This window comes from Trematomus bernacchii, unplaced genomic scaffold (assembly GCF_902827165.1).
Source record: "Trematomus bernacchii unplaced genomic scaffold, fTreBer1.1, whole genome shotgun sequence".
In the NCBI taxonomy this organism is placed as follows: Eukaryota; Metazoa; Chordata; class Actinopteri; order Perciformes; family Nototheniidae; genus Trematomus; species Trematomus bernacchii.
In genome coordinates this window covers 1,245,706-1,267,196 of record NW_022987409.1, presented here as the reverse complement: position 1 = coordinate 1,267,196, position 21,491 = coordinate 1,245,706, and the positions used below count along the sequence as shown (strand labels likewise).

General features: G+C 39.9%; 1 protein-coding gene across 2 annotated transcripts in view; it reads left to right on the top strand.

Annotated features, from left to right (window-relative positions):
* The window catches only part of tsc22d3 (TSC22 domain family, member 3), a 34,414-nt gene extending 15,524 nt beyond the window's left edge, over positions 1–18,890 (top strand). Inside the window, exons 1-3 of one of the 2 annotated variants that reach the window (XM_034136824.1) lie at positions 15,739–16,064; positions 16,651–16,702; positions 17,249–18,890. In XM_034136824.1, the coding sequence (XP_033992715.1) occupies positions 15,940–16,064; positions 16,651–16,702; positions 17,249–17,509 (438 nt within the window). In that variant the 5' untranslated portion in view covers positions 15,739–15,939 and the 3' untranslated portion in view covers positions 17,510–18,890. Of the gene's footprint in view, positions 1–15,738; positions 16,065–16,650; positions 16,703–17,248 lie in introns of those variants that run through there. The other variant, XM_034136833.1, reaches the window with a different exon arrangement.
* The last annotated feature ends 2,601 nt before the right edge of the window (positions 18,891–21,491 follow it).

Genomic DNA, 21,491 nt, shown 5'->3' with positions numbered 1-21,491 from the left:
GTGCTGTACATGACTTATGGAACAGGCTCATAAACACGCATATGCAGTATAGTATTTGTATATGTTCTTACACAATGGCTTGTCACACAAAATGTCACATAAGTTCGTGTGTGTGTGTGTGTGTGTGTGTGTGTGTGTGTGTGTGTGTGTGTGTGTGTGTGTGTGTGTGTGTGTGTGTGTGTGTGTGTGTGTGTGTGTGTGTGTGTGTGTGTGTGTGTCTGTTTGTGTGCTGCCTATTATCTGCTCAACAGAAAGAAGAAGATCCGCTCCTAAATGTTTTATTTTCATTTTCTTTCACAATAGGGTAAGGGCATGTTAGGACAGCACTCTTTACTTGTAGAGTAAACACAGGAATCTAAATTCATCTTGCATAAGGGCGCTGTTGTTTAACAGTCACCTCTCCAACCTGGCATCCAGATTCAGTTCTCAGTAACATACTGGCTCTGTACAGCAACACCTGGACCAAATATATGCAGGCGTGTACGAGACAACAACTTTATGATGAGGCAGGTCAGAGACAGGATAACTATCTCGTGCCAGGTTGGGCTGTCCTGAACAACGCCAGTCAAATAGGATTTACTGCGCAGAGACTATGTGAAAGACAGGAATAACAATCTCTGTAAGAGGAGGAGGCGTGCAACGCAGACAGAGAAGAAGAACAGGGGGAGTGAGAGAACCAAAACAAACGAGACAGATGACACGGATAGCAGGACAAATGACTGTGCACAAGGTGGCAGGCAAGACACAAAAGTGACACGGCTAAAACCCCCTCATTGGCAAGATACATTCAGATATTATCAACTCCAATATTTAAGGGACATAATGTTCCCAATTTGAGGTTTTAAGCGATGTCTTGGTTGGCAGGTACCTTGCAGGGGCCACACCGTGCTACTTCCTCTGCGGTTGGGATATAATTATAGTCTCACCAAGAAAGCACACCACAGTCATTAAACTGGTGTGAAGAAAACAATCAGTCTCATGGAAAAACAAAGATAATAACCGTGTGCATGAACCTGGTGTGTGTGCAGGTCAGGAGTTGTGTGTAGGAGACTTTGAAATACCTGATTTTTGTGTTTCAGTTCTGCAAATCCTTAAATAGTTCCTCAAAATAGCGAACAAAGAAGGCCAGATGCTAAAAGTGTTTTTTTTTTTAAATGCAGTTATCTTTATGAGAATTTGTAAAGATAATGATAAATCTCACATTGTGACATTTAAACGACCTGGATCACCAGAAATGTGGCAATATAAAATTAATTGGCCAAAATACTTTGACTTTTGTTACAACACAGTTGGAATGACAGAATGATCGACAGTTTGATTGCAGGCAGATCATTTATTAAGATTTAGCAACTCTAAAACAAACTCACTGACACCTGCTGCTGTTGTGTGCAATAAGTCTGAAACAACAAAGCTAAGCTGGGAATACTGCTCCAGTTTTAAATGCACTGCAGCGTGCTCTTGTGTTATTGCAGGCTGGAAGCCAAAAACAAACGCAGATCTGTATGCTGCTCCGGAGTGCACTGACTGAGTTCTTGACCTCATTGACCTCCATCTGCCGCTTCCTCTTTCTAATATATTCTCTTGATAGTTTAAATTGCTTTCCAAAGGAACACATTTGAATAGTTTGTACTCCCTCACCTTGCTGTGCCAATACAAACTGAATCTGTAACCAAGCTGGTGGGAACCTTGTCCTTCGATGAACTCTGTGATTCGGGTATCAAGATAAGATGACATCTCACTGGTTCCAAAACAATACTTACGTGAGCAAATCTGTCCATCTGCAAAATAATAAAGAGCTCTTACGCACGTCTCATTGTCAAAATACCAGATCTGATTAGAGATTTGAAGTCACCCTCAGCTTCCATTAGAAAAATCACAAGCATAACCATCACCTTGTTAATTTACCATGCAGATGCTAAAGGGCTGTTTTGATTGATGCCAGAGAACAACTTTTTTCTGATTAGATTGCCATTTTCCCTTCACGTCAGCTCCTAGCAGTGCTAATTCTTAAATCTCCAATAACTTTTCATTCTAAATTGTATTTAATCCATTGTAAAAAGAGATCATTCCTACTAAAGGTGTCAAGCTGATAAAGAATCTCTCTGTTTCACTGTCTGAAGAATGTGAGTGGCTGCCAAATGCTGTAAAACTACACGTCCGGACAGACAAAAACACAGAGCACACAAAGTACTAGTATGTGTGTGTGTGTGTGCTTCACCTGCTTACGTCAATGAACGCAAATTAGTGTGAATATCATATGCAAATCCGTTTCTGTTTCTGTATCCACATATTTTTGTGCAAGTTTGTCCTTTTTGCAAGCACTTATGGGTATGAATCTCTCTGTAATCCACGCTTGAATTCACGTCTTTACTTGCATGGGAGAACGGCTGTGTACCTGAGTGTTGAGTGCGTGCAGAACAGATACGCGAGTATACTGTGGTTTTATAAGTGAACTTTGGACCTCTTAGGTACACGTTGGAGGGAGGCCAATTTTGCCTACATTGTTTACCCGAGCCTTTATACAATAACTGGGATGGCAGGTCGTCATTACTCACTCTTCTGTGCAGCTTGGAAACCAGGAAAATGACATCTAAAAAAGACAATTTGTCCCGTGTACTCTGAGTAACTCCAAGTTCAAGAGTCACTTCAAGTGGAAGTATTTCCTGTTTGTTTCTCAGAAGGGATCTTGAACCTTATCTTTGCGTTCAGCTATTCGTCTTCTGAAGAAACTTCAAGTTTAAAGAGAATATTTTATTCATGGGAATCAAATTCAGGTGAAAATTAATACTGGCTTTAATCCCTCACAGTAACTCATGTTTGTATTTAACAAGCAGTAGATAACATTTTCCTATGAGACTTGTTGCAACCTCACAACAAATGTGCAATTATTCAAAACCACTTTGTTTATGCAAATTGCAACAAAAGTGACACCATTAGTGTCATTATTCAGCAGCTACAGCATTACCCACCTGCTCAGTTCAAACATTTGCATTTATTACAAAGCGGCATTCTCAATTTGCAGATGCTGGGAAGTGTTTTCAAGAAAAATGCCTTTATAAAAAGTTGAGCTTTACTCATTTGTTTCTTTCACAGTCACTCTCAAAGTAGCCAAAAACTTACACTGATGGGAGTGGCATCTCTAACTCCAGTAAATGCAATGTTTTGTGATAATGCTTATATGTTTATTTTATTCACATGATTTCTTAGGGTTAGTCAAAGAAATTGTAAAAATTCAATGTGAGACAGAACCTCACATTGAATTTTTACGATTTCTTTGACTAACCCAAACATCCTGAAGAAAAGTTCCTATTTGTTTCCTTCTCCCCAACCCTAATGCACGTCCGCAAATGGAGTGTGACCAAAAAACGGACAGAAAACACTAACATGACCAATCAGTGGAGCTTATGAGACCTGCGTCTTTGTGTGAGGGGAAGGCGTTCGGGCCTTTTGAAGGCAGGATAGGCTGGGTTCCTGTCCACTCCCAAACAACCTCTCAGCGCAGCACTTGACGGTGCTGGATATCACCATGTTCCCAGTTTATTTGGATCACGCAACAGCTTTTGATCCTGATCCTTCCCCTGGCTGACTCACATCCTGAAATAGTGCTCTTGTGTTGCACGATACGGCCTGCGGAACTGATGCCATTCATAAGCAATAGCAAGAGCTGGATACTTGAGGTCTGGAGAATCTTTAATGATGATCAGGGATACATGGCTACAGCCTCATACACTAAATCAATTAGAATATGTGTATATATTTAGTACATTCCACATAACTTAATTATAATACACTTTGTACAGTTCTACAGCACATCAGGGAGTCAATCTTAGTTAATGAAAAGCCATGTGGGAATCTCTACTGTTGGATCCAACTTACATAAACTGTCTATGCAGTGACAAATGTACTGTAGCATACCGCTGGTAGGGGGCCCTACAGTTTGTTATACAACTTCATATCATGAATTACAGATGGTCTTTCAGGCACGCATAAAGTAGCCTACACACTATTGATACAAGGCAGATGTAGGAATACACTATTACTGTAGGTATTAAGTGTGAGAAATGAAAAAAAAACACATTGATGAAGCTTAATTAAACTGATATCAACGTATAATTCAAGACAAACAAGAAGATTTACTTATTTGACTTGATATTATAATAAAAAAAACATCTTTCTGGCAGGAAAACATAAATCTACTCTATTCATATTTTCATAACTATATATGCCTGTTGATATAATATGATATAGTGTGAAGTAAAGATAATACAGTATTCAACAGTTTAATGTTGAAATGCTTGATTATGACTTTATCACATTACTTTATCATGGTTGTAACAAAATAAGTGCGTTTACAGCCTGGACATATTTTGTTTACAGTCTTCACAGGGGTGGCCGACATCTGGATATACATTTAAGTTTTTCTCCTTAAAAAGATGTGGCTTCCTTAATTGCACTTTCTCATTAATGTTTTCTTGAAGCATTCTTCTATTAAATGCCAACATATTTCCTTTTAAGACTCAGTGGAATGGGGCCCGCACATCTGGCCCCGTCCTCAGTCTGTCTCCGTCCGTCCCCTGACAGTAGGGGATCTTCAGTGAGGAAACACTGCGTACACCGTGTTCTCTCCGTCTCCAGCCCTCCTTTGCATGAGAACCAAACTGTACCTCTGTGGGACGGCACAGGCTTATCCCCCTGTGGGTTTTCAGACTCCAACTTGAATGGTTTTAATTTGTGATGCTATTTGGAAGGGAGAATTATTGGAGGTGCTGAATATACATGAGCCCCCTGATGTAACCCTTCACAGAGTTATATCAGGTTCCTCTTTGAGAGAAAGTAAAAAGTGGCCTGTGAATGGTTTTATTACGACATAGCTTGGCTAAATTTATGTGCATATTTACATATGAAGGCAGCGACGCTTGATGTCCGACCACACAGATACTGTGTCTGTAGCAATCAATCTAAGTTTTCAATAGTCGCCCCAAGTTTAAACACATAAACCAGGGGGAGGATCCCTGGAGTGGATGTTAGATCTGGAGAGTACATTCAGAACCGCGGTCAAAAGTCTACTTTTTTATTAACTTTTCTATTCTGTCTCTAAACACAGTGTTACATGTCCTCTGTGTGTGCCTATAGATAGTGTAAAGTCTATATTGCAAGGTATTACAAAAAATGATATCCTTTAACATTTTGCTTCCATTTGAGGGCGCTAAATAGTTTCACCTGCCACGAATACTACAGAGTGGTTTTATATATGCAGTGGGCATACAGACCCCCTGTAGATCAATTGTTATTCCTTCATTACAGTTTAGATTCACAGCTCTCTTGCTTGAGACAGAGCATGCTGTGTGGAAATAGGAAAGCTGATTGAATTATGATCTGAGTCATTCCTGTGGTCTTGTTGAAGGAGAATAATACAATTTACTTGGCTTGTAGAGATCAGTGGAAGCTGATGAAATTTCCTCAGGCTAAAATGAGCAACTTTGTTGAAACGCAGGCCACTACTATCTCTGACTTTGAGGCTTTAGACACACATATGTTGAATATATACGATTCTGAAGGTGACTTTGCAAGAAATTAGTGATATATTTGAAGTTTTCCTTTTGAACGGATTAAAAAAGAGTCATTTTTAGTAGATGACAATATTTCATGAGCATGATTCATTATATTAGATGAATGAAAACGATTAACACATAGCACAAAATGCAAATTAGTTACAAAATGTATTAGGAAATGCTTGACAAAATAGTCCATATTTAGTTATTGTATTTATTATTTTTGCATGTATTATTTGAACTTTTACTATCATTTAGTTAAAATATCTTAAGTTTGGTCATATTGTAATATTTAACACTCATTATTCCAGTCATTTAAGCTGTTAAGGAACTTTCCTTCAACAATGACCGTCAATGACTTGTCTTAAATGGTCCGTGGGAAATTAGTTGTTGTTCCATCGTCACCTCAGAGGTGACTTTGGATTCGCTTCAGCGCTCAGCGGAGGAGCCTGCAGGAGTCTGTGGGAACGATTCTGTGTTTGGATGACACTGACAGCGATAGTTAGCAGGGTGCCTGTCATCCAGTTAAATCCACATCGTGCTGACGAGGCTAGGCGTGCATGAGATGCGAGTGTGTGGAGAACCGCACGCATCGACGTACACACGGGCAAACAAAAACACAAGCAAGCACACAAACACACATCAGGGGACGTCTGACTGAGGGCCCAGCTCCCTCCAGTGTTGTCCCAGTTGCCGGTGACTTGGGTCACACAGCTGCAAGCTCAGCCAGGCACACGGCTGCACAAAGACGAGGAGGGTGGGGATATGGAAACAGGGAGAGGTTGACAGGGGAGAAATACATTTTCTTTAGAGAAGAAGAGAAATGTGAGAGAATACAGAAAACAGAAAGAGGTGATATTAATAATAAACAACGAGATAATCATCCTGATTCTTTCATATTTCAAAGACTGCGCAAGGGGATTTTATTAGTAGTTCCCAAAATAAATGAAGCAATAAAATAGCTTATTATTTGTTTTGATTCATCCATCACGCTGTTATTTTGCTCTAAAATATATTCTCAAAGTTATTTTTCATCGTGGATTGTCTTTGTCATTTGCTTAAAAGAAGCACAGCCTTCATTTAGAAACTTCATTTACTTATAGCACAGACACTGCCATATAAACAGCTTTTGCTTTGCATTGATATTAATGTACAGCTCAGACACTGCCAACTTCTTAGTGACGTCCTTTTTTGCTTAAAATGAACATTATGTGCCAAAACCATTTTTGTTATGACTTTGAAAATTGTAGCATATTAAAGGTCATCAGATGCCACCGCTTGCAGTTTCCACCCCACTGCTTTGCCAATTTGGTGTAGAAGACAACTTTACAGCACATACAGTAGATTTTTCATTTTTCTCTGCAATGACAGTCTTATGATGGATTTCAGGGCAGTATGTGCCCTGGTGGGATGTCAGCATTCCACAGCTGAGTGACTCAGATTGGACATAGAGATACACATAGAGGATCAGCACCAACTACGACAGCTGAGCAGTCCACAGTTCACTAAAGTAACACAGGCACGCGGACATGGACAGATGGCACTGAACTCTGTAACCTTTTGTCCTGGGACATGATCCAGCCGACAGTGTATTTATCACAGGTGTCATGCAAAGTGGCAGACATGTGTGTTTTGGATAGTCGTTTGAGTATCACTAAAGATACTTTGTATGTAAGTAAACACATCATGCTTTACCCTGTTTTACTTTAGGTGATGTGTATTTACAGTATTAAACCAGACCAAAAATTATGAGCAGTCAAACAGCTTTCCCTTAAAAGATTGTGGTTAACTAGGTGACCCGTATAGTCAGCGCTTTGACACAGCTAATAAACAGTCCACAGCTTTTTAACACTGCATGGCCAATTGCGTCCACCTTTGACCTTTTGAAGAGCATCCACAGAGCCATTAGTGAGACAACTTAAATACATCCTGAGAGTATAATCCCTTAACAGCCATAGCAGAGAAACTCCTACTGTATGTGAACACATGTTTGCACTGAAACACAGATGGGAATCATATGAGGTAGAACATACTGTTATTTCTTCTTAGGTGGGTGTGGGGTTGAGGGATGAATTCAGCATGACAGGGGTTCACCACACTGAGATATTCCCCTAACACACTCCTCTGGGTCTCTGCTCTACAGTATTTTCACAGTAAATTTAACCAGGACATTCTCCCTGTTATAGGACAAGGTAAATCTTTACATTATGGCCTGAAGCTGGTAGACTTCTGCTGAATTACAGCCTGGTGCCAGATGCTCCCCAAGCTTGTTAAATGCAATTCACTGCACACTGCACCATTAGCTACAGGACTGCTTGTCCTGCTGTAAACTGCTATTAAGTGCAGTGAAGGCTACTGTAAGTGAACTCGTATCACTTTGTATCAACTGAAATTAATTTGAAATTAAGCATTAAAGTGGTCCTTTGTGTTAGCTCAAGAAAAGAAATCAAGGCAAGTGAGGAGAAGATCCAGTCTTATTTTCGCAATGAAAACATTTTAGCAAGTCACACAGGAAGATACTAAAACCTAGCAAAGGAGATCCTCTATCAAGGGACTAATTAAACGTCTTACTTAAGGGTACAGTACAGGGGAAGAGATGTTTATGTTTCCTGCAATGCAAATCATCATTAAAACCTTTGTGGAGCTGAGTACAACCTATTTAAAGGTGCTTTGGCGCCTGTAAACAATACACATCAAAACTGTATATCGCAGAAGCTCAGAATTAACAGTAATGCTGAGTTCATGACATAATGTTTTAGCTTATCAAGCCTTAAGTTATTATATAATTGGCTGGAAATCTGGTTTTGAACGACATCTCTGCCAACATTTAATGGTATGACATTTTTCTCTCTACCCTTCATTCATGTGCTTCTTTTCTTCAGATTTAGGGAAAACAACTGCAGTAACTAAACAACACACCACATAATAACACCATGAATGGCCTTGTCACTTACACTTGCAGTTCTCCTGGATGTGTGTTATGTGACTTCCCTTGTTTGTTCAGACAGTGTTGGTAATATGTGTGAGAACATAAGTACTGTAGGAGCCATGACACGTGTATAGCAATGCGTTTTATTTTAATATAAGATATTTGTTTGATCACTATTGATTGGTTGGCTTGGGTCACATGGATATGGGCGGCATTCATTATAATCCTGTTCACCTGCGTGAGGTGTGTGTGTGTGGAAGAGAGGGTGACACAGGGCCGTTGTACTTTTTGTTGACCGCAAGTTTAATGATTGCTTTGATTATTATAACCATGTCTAAGGATAATAAGTTGATCATCCCAGTTTTCATTAAACTACATTATTTCAACAGAGTTTTGATCTCAGCAAGTATTTTTTGTAACGTGTCACACAATATCAAACAGGCCCGGGCCTCAGCCTCTCAGCGACTTTGTTTGTTTCCTGCTGTCGCTATAAGTACTACTTGTGTGGCAGAAAAGAAACTCCCTTTGGTTAGCAGTATCTGTAAATAGACATACAGTATCTATGATGTCAACCATTTAGATATCTAAAGACAAGTATTAATAGAATATTGGCCATGAATGTTTTTCCCAAGTTAAACTTCACTCAATTTGAGAAGAAGAGAAAATAAAAAAGGGAAAAATAAATGTTTAAATGACCAACCTGAAAAAAAAGGATTGTTTGGTATACATTTTTAATGAAGTGCTCCTGACATGATGGGTGTTAACAGGCCCAGTGAAAGCAATTCTGTGCAAGATTACTCACATGACGCTGAACTGATCCAAAACATAACCCTGCTTTATGATTGTGATCAGTAATTGTTAGAATCTGAACTGAGTGCACCCTCAATTCCACAGCTACAAGATAAGATAGATTACAGTGTGTTGACTTCGAGGGTGTCTGCTTACATAAACCCAACACAATTGTATATACATGTAAAATCTATATTGCTATGAATCTAATATTTTTCTATAAATATTCGTATTCTTCTAGAGGTAAAATTAGAATCTCCTTTTAAAGGCTTCTTATGGTTTTTAGTTGACATACTGTAGACATTTAGTTTTTCCTCTGAATGTATAACTTAATGGCACAAAATATTACATCAAATCATTTGTATTGATAAGTGCCAATAAGCAAAGGTTACACCGCAAAGGATAGATCTTTGAAAAAAACACAGGTTTTCCATAAAGCCCCTGTCACACTGTCCCGAAATTGACACCAGATGGACACACGAATATGGAATTGTGAATTTCGCACGAAGATGGCCCCGAACTTGGTCAACAGCTAAGCAACAGCCGAAGCAAGTACGATGCCTACAGAAGGCCACACGATGGCACCCGAACCACACACGAAAATTGCATTTAAAATAACATTTCCAAAGAAAAATAAATCATTCGAATCTGCCTATTCAGTTTCTGTTAAAGGGTTAAATGAAAGAAGCTCGTCTCTGCGAGTTACTGTGAAGATAGGAGTTTATTGGTGGTCCTGCTATAAATTCACAGAGGGCCCGCTATAGTAACTGAACGAGAGAGTAATGTCAAATGACAGTACAATTGACCAATCATATCTTCCCTCTAAATGGGTGGGTTTTATTATCGCGGACTTTATGACAAGTTCCGCCCGCTGTGAAGCTTTTCTTGTTTCCATAGCAACAACAACTTCCTGTCAACAGCGTAAACTCGCCTTAAAAATAAAAGCATGCCAAATTACACTTAAGACATACAACTGCAACGAGAGTAACAAACACAATGCAATATCCTTTTCAATTTCAAAGAACACAAATTGGGTTATTTACAGGTGTTGTTTTGTGTGGTAGAGGGTCGCTGTCATTGATGCGTTTTGCACCCCGGGCCGCTGTTTTGATATTCCGCTGAAGTATACGCTTTTTCGAGGGAAGGGTTGGGGGTCAGAGGGACTAGGTATAAAAGTCACGGCTCGCCACTGCATCTGTGTAACACAATCCGTAAACTCAATAACCCAAAATATCACTTGCCAAAAAGATGGATTAAATGCAGACAGAGAAGCTACAAATTAAGGCAGAGCTGTCAACCTTGATAGCAGTTTGAAATGAATCAGGGTGTGGGCGGCTTACTTTTGCTGTTACACCTTAACCAGCAGCAAAAGCTCTCTAAACATTACTAGATTAATTACAACCCTCATGACAAAGCAGGCTGAAACTGACAAACCTACTTAATCACAGTTTAAAAGTGTTTAGGGATTGTGAACACTACTCACGCTATTTGAATTGTTGCATACAATACCACTAAACTAAATCATCTGTCACGGCATGATTTTACAAACAAGTTCTAAGTAGTGGTGAAATAATTTATTTGCTGTAAGGAGCTCTAAAACCATTAAGTGAGCAAAAACTCAGTTTCCTATTATTTTGCTGCCTCTAATGAACTGGAAAATCTATTGCCGAATAAGGTCATACTATGGAGAACAAGTTGCTTAGCATCAGGAACAATGGCCCAATTATGTTTTATGTTTATTATTACACATATTACCACAGAATGAGCTATGGAGAGAGGCATGCTGATTTTCAGGTACACTTTGAGAAAGATATGTTGCTCTATCTGCTTGAAACAGACAATTCAACAGAGTTGAGATGAAACAATTGGAGCCTTTACAGGAAACTGTCATTTTCATTGTGCCTCTTGGACATTGTGTTCCACTGAATTGGACACACATCATACGAGTGCCAGTCAGAGCATAGCACCCACAGTTATGACTGCATATCCAGAGGTATTGCCAGTGCTCAATCGTCTCTTTGTGCTTTGAGAGCACAGTAACTGAGAACAAACAACAGCAGAACAGTGAGGAAACAGTCAAAGGGCTCTGTGCTGTTCAGTCCCCTTCATTTGTTAGTCAAGATGGGACACTCTCAGTCGCGTCCCAGTGCATTTGTGCCCATCGGGGCTTTGCCACCATCTCCCAGGACGGTGTGCGCCCTCCGCCTGGCCGAACCGCCCCATAGATTCTGCTGCCACTACCAGCACTTCAGCTATCCTGAGAGAGCTATGAGCTACTCGCCACCTTACTCACCGGGTCTGTTCAAGAAGCCAGATCGGCGGTAAGTGGGGGATAGTCAGAGTTTATCTTGTGTGCGAGAAGACATCTGCCATGACAGTGATGAGTGTCAGTGACAAATGTGCACATTAAAGACAGTTCAGGAGAAGATGGATGTTAAACGGCAATGTGTCAGCGTCTAAATGATGTAGAGTGGTGGGTGGAGTATTTGTCACGAAATGGCTGGATTACAATTCATGCATGGCAGCGGTGAAACTGTTTTCCATCATGTTCAATCTTGCCAAATAGAGAACAAAACAGGACAGGAAATGAAGCTGTAACATCTCTGCTTCTGTGTTTAACAAGCTGCTATGTCACTGTATATCATATTTTCTCTCAAATAACCTTGATGATCATGTTGTTGAAAGACAACTTTTGCATTTCTTATGATTGCTAGCTGCAGGATTGAAAGCAGGCTGCCCTTGAATAACAATGCCAGTCCTGTCAACATCCTCTGCATGCACTGAATGTTTGATACACCTATCACATGAGGTTATACATGCAATCCAAGGGCAGGAATAGACAGCCTGTTAAATGTATTGAAAAACCTCAGGAGCAAGACCAAGGCCATGTGCCTCGATTCACTCAGGAGACTTATAGGTGATGTGATAATAATGAGTGCCTCTGGGTGTCCTCGTGTGTGTATAGTGTTCAGTATTCATTGGTTGTTACCGCTCCTGTTGCCCTCACCGACAGCTTCCTCTGAGACGGCCTCTGGCTGCAGGTTATGGCAGGGCTGCGTGTTCTCAGGGCACACTCTCATACACGCCATGCATTCCTAATTCTGAGAGTGCATGTGGGACACTTGCAGTAAAAAGAAAGGGAAACCATCATCACAATTTGATGACCAGTGTCTTTGTTATTGAGCTATAATGTTTTCATGTTGAATTTGGTGTGTCAAAACCCTCAACATCTGCTCACAACAAAAGCTGAGACATTGGCTGCATGTCTTTGCTTCGTTTCTCTTCAGCCAATGGTGCAGATGAATCACAGTATTATAAAGGCTCCTGGGATATAAATTGTGGCCCATCGCCTAGCCTTGCAGTGACTCACAGGATTGGGCACGTCAGAATGAGTTTCTCAGAAATTGAAAGGGCTTTATTTCCTGAAAAGACGGCGTAGGTCACAGTGTGGCACTGGCCAAGCTACTTAGAGATACAGATACTAATTGCTTATGTTCTGTGAAAATGTCCGACACTTGCTAAGATTTTTGTTGGAGCAATATTTAAACTGTAAATAGAGCAGGCAGAAAGATTGTGCACATTCTAGTTTACACTGTCTTCTTACAACATGTGGCTTATTAGGTATGTTTTACTTGTACCGTGCATGAAGGCTCCCCACTGTCTGTAGTTTCTTTCTGTGCATCTCAGCAGAGCCAAAGGCAATCGGTGTGACTCCCCCTTCCTAAGTGGGACTATCACAGCAGGGTAAGGTAATTCACCAGCCTCTCATCGCCAGAGCAGAGCTTGATATTAAACCTGGCAGCTGTACTGTCACAGCACGAAATCTGAGACGACAGGCACTATGGGGCCTAATGCACAGTCAATGTGCTTTCTGCTTAGGCTTGTTAGGCCTACAAAAAGTCAGCCTTTCCACTCTAATTATTTTGTTACACAACGGAACACTCCAAAAATGTGGTACAACATAGTTTACTCGACAAAGAGTCAGAAAGATGCAGGCTTTTGGTCATTTGATGTGCGTGTTTAATGTTTCTGTGTGGTGTGACCTTTAGGAAATTGGCAAAACATTTATTTGTGTTATGAAATCCATAATTCAATATATCCAATAATTGTATATTTAGAGTCTATGGGTTATGCAATTAACCACATTTAATTTCTCTGCGGACCCACTCAGCAGGTAATTTCCATAAACGTTCATTTGAGCAGCGGGTAATATTCTACATGTTGTTGGTGCTTTGGAAGAAAACAATGTTGTGCAACAGAGGCTCTCTAATAGACATTTAATTGGATTATTATCAGTATTGGATCAGATAATCGTAAAAGCAAAACGGACCGTAATATGACAGCTGAGAGGCGCCGAGCAATTATATTAAAGCTAATAAAACCTGCATGAACGCCTCACTGAAAACAACATCTATTGCTCAATAGAGCTGCCAATACTCAGTGGGAATTCCTGTGAAAAGAGAGATAACAGCAGTTGTGTGTTTTCCCAGAGGTCGGTTTCTATTACAAATGGTTGATAACAGTCTGCAGAATGCTCATTAATGTTGCCTCACATGTTGCATGGTACAAGTTCAATAGACTATGTGAATATGAAGATGTCATACAAAAAGAGAACAGTGCTTTATGTTTGGAGTATGTCTTGTATGCCCTCCAAATCAATGGATATTGAAACTGTATACTATACGTGGTGGTACAATCTGTGTTACCCAGAAATGTCCTAAATTGCTTTGTTGCTATTCCACACAAACTAAACTAAAAAAACAAGCCTTATGCTAAAAAACATGTGAAAAGTGTTAATGAATAAATAAAAGAATGAGTCTAGATTGCCCATTGAGAATTTTCCATTATTGTCCAAGCCATAAAAACAACCTGGAATTTTTTTTTATGTCTGAAGGCAGGAAAAGGTGGCGGAAAATTCCGTCGTTAACACTGTGTCCAGGAACAGCCTTTGTTATTAATATGGCCCCCAACGGGCCGGTGTATTCTGCATGTCTACCAGTAGAGACCGATAGAGGTCAGACATAGACTGAGGGGAAATGTACCGGGAGAGCGTGGAAAAGTACATTTGCAGAGTACCGTGTGCAGCATACAGACAGTAACACTAACAACAGTAAAGTGATGGGAACACATTTATTTGCTTGCCACAACAACAGTGTAAGTAATAAGCATAGTTTGCAAACGTTTTCTGAGTTGTGAAACTGTACACCAGGCAAATACAAAACTATTAAACTAATCCTTTTAGATTGCACACAATCGCTTCTATGACAAGTTAATTGATTCCCGTGAACATCAGATGATACAAATTATTGCAGCATGCGTCATCTCGGTTGACATTATTGACTTCTGTATGAATAGGCAATATACCAGTGACCTATTCATGCAGACCATGTAATTACATTTGTATCGGAGGTTGTTATGATGTTGTTTGTTGCATGGAATATGTTTTTCGGTTTGAGGGTTAACCGTTAACTGCAGAAACCAATGTGGCAGAGGAAAAGTTCAGAAGCAGGGCATAAGTGATGGTGCGTTCAAATGCTCCCCTTCGACTCGTTCATTCTAGCGTCGATGTTGTTTACTAATAGTATATTTTATGCAACTTCATGGTATCATTGACATGGCCTGAACAAAAATGGAAAGATACTTAGAGATGACTGTTAACACTTTATATTATTATATGTTTTGTAATTATGATTAATAATTCTTTATTTTGTTTTCTTGATTAGTTGTTGATCAATCCTTGGCTGTCAATCAAACCCTTATATCTAGAAATAGATAAATATAATACTTTTAAGTAATCTCATTTTAGAAATATCCCTTTTTATATGTATAATCTGTAGTATTTGTTAACACAGTGCTGGAAACTCTATTTTGAATAAGCTTTTAATTAATGACAAAAATAGTTCTGAATTAAAGTTTAAATTAAAGTAAAAGCATAAAGCTCAAGTAATGGCAGTACTCTTGTAGCATCTGAGTTGTGTGTCAACAACATATATGGTAAAATCAAACGCCCACACTATTAGTCACTCTTCAAACAAAGCAGTTCTCTTAAAATGAATGCATTAAATTAGTTGTAGGTTGTATACTCTATTGCATCAAATGTTATGGTTTTACATGTGTTAGGCCTACATGTAATCTGTTTTCTGCATTATATCATAAGCACAATAGAAAAATCACCTCTAGTAGCCTACACAGAGTAAAAGTAAAATAAAGTAAAAGTCTCCAAATAACCAAACGTTTCTAGAATCAGCCTTTTGAATACTAGAGGAACAGAAATAAACTAATCTTAATTTGTGTTAATCTCCCCATGGATTTGTGTGAGAAGTTGATGTGGCATGTTTTTATAAAGGTCCGGGTCCTGAATGTAGTTTTTCCTACGGCACTCAAAGGCACCTTACTATCGGACCCGCCAACCCTGACTAAAATATGCACGCGTCAGACGACGTCAGATGGCAAGTCATACAAATAGCAGCCGGTGGCAGAAATAGCATCAGACAGTCGCTTGTTTTCACCGGCGAAGCTCAAACACGACACAGCACAGCACTGCGCCTAAACAGCAGCAGCAAGTTAGTGCATCGATACTATAGACGAAACTATTCCGGATATCACTTAGGTGACCAACCAGTCGCAAACCTGGCGAGAAGCGTAATCCAAACGAGTCTGGTACTCAACATGAGCACGGAGATGTTCGGTAAAACCGACATGGAGGTGGCCGTGTATCAGCTGCACAACTTCTCCATCTCCTTCTTCTCCTCGTTTGTGGGAGGAGATGTTGTATCGGTCAAACTTGACAACAGGTAAATATCTGACACAGCCGCAATAACTTAGAAAATACATTATTTATAATGAATGCGTTAGATTAGTTATACATCGGATAATTAACTTACTCGAACTTTACTGCAGGCCTCCAACTAACGTTACTGTATTTTCATAAAGCGGATCAAAACACATCGTGTGCAATGTGCGATGAAGTTTTTATTTACAAAATGCCTTAATGCCGTGTGCCCAAATATATTTCTCTCTGCTGCTGTTTGTTTGGACTTTGAACATATTTTGCCAAACTACTGTCTCACTGAGACACCTAACAATATGTGTGCTCGTTATCACCTAAAAAGCTATTTTACCCTCAAAGCAATACACTTGCAGTTTATATTAAAAAAAATATATAATAATACATACAAATGAATTTCATGGAAGCAGGTTGAACAGTTTTCCTTTCTGTTTTGCACACTTTCTGTTTTACTCCCAGAGGCCTGCTATCTGGGTGAAGCAGCAACATTAGTTTGTTTTCTTAAAAGTTTTGTGTTGAGTGTTTTCAATGAGTTAAAGGCAGTTGTGGCTTTGAACTTTTCATTTATGGCTCTTTTTTTTCTCTCTCTGCAGTGCCTCTGGTGCTAGCGTTGTGGCCATCGACAACAAGATTGAACAGGCGATGGTAAGCCCAGATAACAAACACAAACACCAGACAAACACTTGAGAATGGGTTGCAATATACTATACAATATATGTATATATTTTGTGTTCAAATCCTAGTTCATAGATTGGATTTTGTCCTGAAAGAAGCTGTTATGTTTATCACCATATACAGTATAGAGCAGTTGTAATGCATGCTGTACATTCTGCACAAAAGCAGTACTTGTTGAATGCTCTAGGAAGTCCCTCTTATGTGAAGGCACTGAGAATACTGTTTATTATATTAAAATGACAACACAGAAAACAAGTGCAGAAAATGACAGCAATAAGTAAAAAAACAACAACCGATTGATAACATTGTTGCAGCACAGAATAATTAAAAACACTCTTGATTCACAAAAGAGATGTATGCCAGTAAATGAAAACATATGATATACAGAAATCCTCTGACAGCAAACGCCATATATTTTTTAGCATGGATTACCTGCAAAGCCAAGCACATCAGCCTCAACATTTCCCCATGTTTTTATATAAAAACTGATCCAACTATTTTTCTCTATCATGACAGGATCTTGTCAAGAACCACCTCATGTATGCGGTGCGAGAGGAGGTAGAGGTCCTCAAAGAGCAGATCAAAGAGCTGGCGGAGAAGAACAACCAGCTGGAGCGGGAGAACTACCTTCTGAAGAACCTGGCCAGTCCAGAGCAGATGGAGAAGTTCCAGTCCCGCATCCCCACAGACGTGCTGCTACCGCTGGACAACCTGAGCGCCCAGCTGACCCCAGACCAGCATCTGCCCTGTACTCACATCACTGGCTCTGCTGTATAAGTGGCTCTGCTTTGGGGCGGGCAGAGCCACCGTCTCTTTACAATAATGGACCTCCATTTGAACCTAATCGTTACGAAATTGCTGCCACCGACAACCCTTCGTGAAAATGAAGGGCGAAGCACCGGGGCTGTAAACGATCGATGGGACACAAAAGGACACTGATAAGCACAACACAGAACTTGAGATGCTCTGTCCGGTGTGCCAGTCAGGCCCGCTCTCTGATACCGTCAAACTCTTTGTCGTAGTCTCTCTGTGTAGACAAAAGCGCTAAGAATAGAGAGGGCTGACGCTTGCTTTCAGACGGCAGGGGGGCTTTCCCTGCCTAGCCGAAACCCTTCCAACAAACACCCTTTGCTCTAGCAATTGGGAGTGAAGAGGTGTGGATTGGGCTAGCCCTGCAGGTGCTAACTTGAAAAGGTGTTGGGGAAGAGACCCAATCTGAGACGGTCCTCCATGTGTCAACAAGAAGAGCCACATCAGGTGGATTCAGATCTCAAAACACAAGTTTGAAGGACTCCCAACCGCACATTTCAGCCCCATAACAGGGACCTTTCCTGTGCCTAAAATGTATTGCTCATGTATTCGTGTACATCTAAGCATAACAAGAATAATCAACAGGATAAGCTAAGAGGTGGAGGTTAATGCAGTATAGCCTGTTAGAGCTGGTGGACCGCTGCAGTACACTGAATATACTGTAATAATTCATGAAATGTAATCTTGTATTGCCTGCAGTTGGGGCTTGCTGCTTATGGGGGAAATTAATTCCGCAATATCTTCTGTTTTTGTTTGTGATTCCGAACAAAAATCAGTGGTTTCTAAAAAGGCACTGTACAGATTTATTTTGTAATACTGGGGGGACAGGAATGTCTGCCCACCATGTACGCCTAGCTCTTCACAGCGAAAGATAAATGTAACTGCAATGTACCTAAAGTTGAAACGTCCAGGAGGAAGAGTAGTGGAGATGGTGAGCAACCAGAAGAGCCAGCATCGCTGCAGATGCACTCCAGATTTTAGCAGCGTCGTCCAGTATCTGGTCTGTTTCTCGCTCCGATGCCAACTTGAAAACAATGGCATGACAACAGTGCCTGTTCGTAGTAAGAGAGGAACACATTTCCACAAAGAGCTCTGTTATTGTTGTTTTCTAGCGACCAAAGACTTTTTGCCTTCTTTTTTTTTTGTCTTGCAACAACAGAAGCCAAGCAACCAGGACCATGTGTACAACGTCACAGGGAGAAGTGTTGTTTGTACCTAATGCTAAAGTTTATATGTGTTTTGTAAAGATAACGGTATTGTTGCTGTAAAGTATCCTTAAAAAGTTGTTCACTATGGTGTTTGGATACAACTGCACATTTGCAATAAACCTTGTTTTTACATAATACAATACGTTGATGCACTCTTTTTGTTCCTCAACTGTGCCCACATAGTGTGTGTGTGGTCCAAAGAAATGAAAGCTTTATGATGTTGTATATAGTATGTATGTTACAACATTACAAACTGCAGGAAAGACCTTCTAATGTTTTAATTTTACCTTATTATAAATACACAGTAACTACCTATTAACTAAAGAGCCCGCTGTTTAAAATGGAGATTTAATGAATGCTAGGACAGATTTTTGCAGAAGCTTTATTAGGGGAAAATCACTGACTCCAGACCTTATTTTTTTTCCTTTTCCCTTATGGTGGTATTTTTGAGGTTAGATATTGTGTCTGCAATAGACCAATGTATTCACTGGAAATCCAGTCAGGGAAGACAGACGAGACTGCAATAACAACCAGGATGATTCGATTTTCTGGTGCTGAAAATTGAACTATTGCAAAATACCCCTTTCTTTAATTTCAGACTCAACATCACATTGTCTGTGCAAAACTCAACTCTTGAAAGTTATCTTAGACATGATGTCAAAGGTCAGGTCAGACTCCCATGCAGTATTTGGATTTGTAAAATGTATCGCATGTTGTAGATAGGCACGAGGCTCTTCAGGTTAAAAGATAATTTAAACATAGAAAATATATTTTGTTGACTTCTACGAAAAACACACACACAAAAGTAAACAAACTTGTTTCCATAGTCAAAAAAGCATGCGACCACTAATGACAGTGAAGTAATAATAGCTGGTTGCCAGATGATTGGAATGAGAGTGAGAAAACAGTTTGTCCCAGTTTGGTTTCCCTTCAGACGGACTGGCAGCCAGTCAGTTCTGCCTGAGTGTAACTGGATATGCTGTGGCTTCCCTGGTGGAGCAGGCTCTCATCCATCCATCGCTGAGAGCAGAGTCTCAGCCAGGGCTTAAAACCACCACCACATATCAAAAAGCATCATAGTAAACATGGTGTCTTCCCCTGTTGCTCACTTTTACTGCTCCCTCCTGGTGTTTTGTCTCAAAACAACTGATTGCATGTGATCAATAAGGCTGCTATAAAATGCTTGCTGCATTGAATTAGAGGCAGGCAGGATGTTCAGCGTATTGACTTAGAAAGACATTTGTTTAATGTTGCGAAGAGGAGAGGGACAGGCGTTTATTGGCTCTTTTGCACAAGATAATTTTATCCAGACACCTGAACACCTTGTGCATGCCAAGAAAAAGAGGCTGCCGGGTCTGATAAACAGGAAGTGGTACTGCAGCTTTATTATGCTTGTGCTAATAGCTAATGCAGCTTCAAAGACAGTGGAAACAAATGATCTGGGTTGCACAGCTAGCATGTACATGCTACAGAATAGAGGCTCACCAACAATCTGAAGACAATTAGGGCTTCGGTGGACTTTGTGTTTTGCTTTAACACGTGTCCTGTCATTCTATATTTGGAGAGGTTAAGGAAGAGTGTGTTCATGAGTGACTGAGTGCATGTGGCTTTTTATTTAAAACTGTCATGTTGGAGCCCCATCAGGAAAATGGGACGTAGTTGGCAACGCCTTGTCCCCTTCAGTTAACTCTGAAATTAAAGTTGTTTTTGAGGTCATAGTCTTATATCTTATATAGGTGCACACTATTTCGGTAGTACTATTCTTTCCACACTATAACATTTAAATATATAAAAATTACTTTAAGCAACACAACACTTCAAACCATATTTTCTTAATTATATAAGCCAATTTTCAACATGTTTTGCTTAGTATCCTCTATCAAACATTGATCTCAACCTTAGTTAAAAGCTCACTACAGTAGCTAATGTACAGGATGTGTTCACATTCATTCATTTGTTAACGTCTGAACACGTGCACCCATTTCTGACTACTGCCGGATTTCCTCAAAAGCAAAATAACAGAAGATCTGACTTCACATTAAGTAAAGTTAAATATTAAACGTGTGGGAAGAGCCCTAGGTGTGGAAATAAACTCTAGATTGGAGCTTACTTGAAACCAGGCAGCCGAGAGAGGAGTTTTTGTTGGATTACTAGTGTTATGCAATGAAAAAAAATAGAACATCTGTGTCGGATGGAAATTCAGGGGTTGTGCTGGGATAAGCCAGCCCTGCCTTAATGTGGTTGGGATCGCATGCAGGGGAATAATTTGGTCTGACTGCTTTTCATGGAGACATACACAACTTGTGTGTCCTTTTGAATGTCAGTGTATTTACCATGTCAACATTAAAGCAAGAGCTGAGTGAAACAAATGTCAGACTTGAGCCATTGACTATACTCTAATGCAATGTCGTGCATTGCACATTTCCTCTAATGTTAACAAGTTGCTCGGCTTTTTCCAAATAACCCTGTCAATAGAATTGTTTATGACACATGGTTTTATAACATAAAAAAGGGGCCATGATTACTCGCTCACATAAGTAAACTTATAGCTTCAGGGTCACAGCATGTTACATAACTTAAAAACAAGACTTAATTGATTCTTTAACACTACTTATTTGATCTGCTGACAGGGCAATGTGACCTCTTTAAAGTCATAGACCTCTTAAGAAGAGAGGGTTAACGAACAAAACACAATGCACAAGTTCATGCAAGGGTTAGTTTCAGCACAGCCAGATTTATTA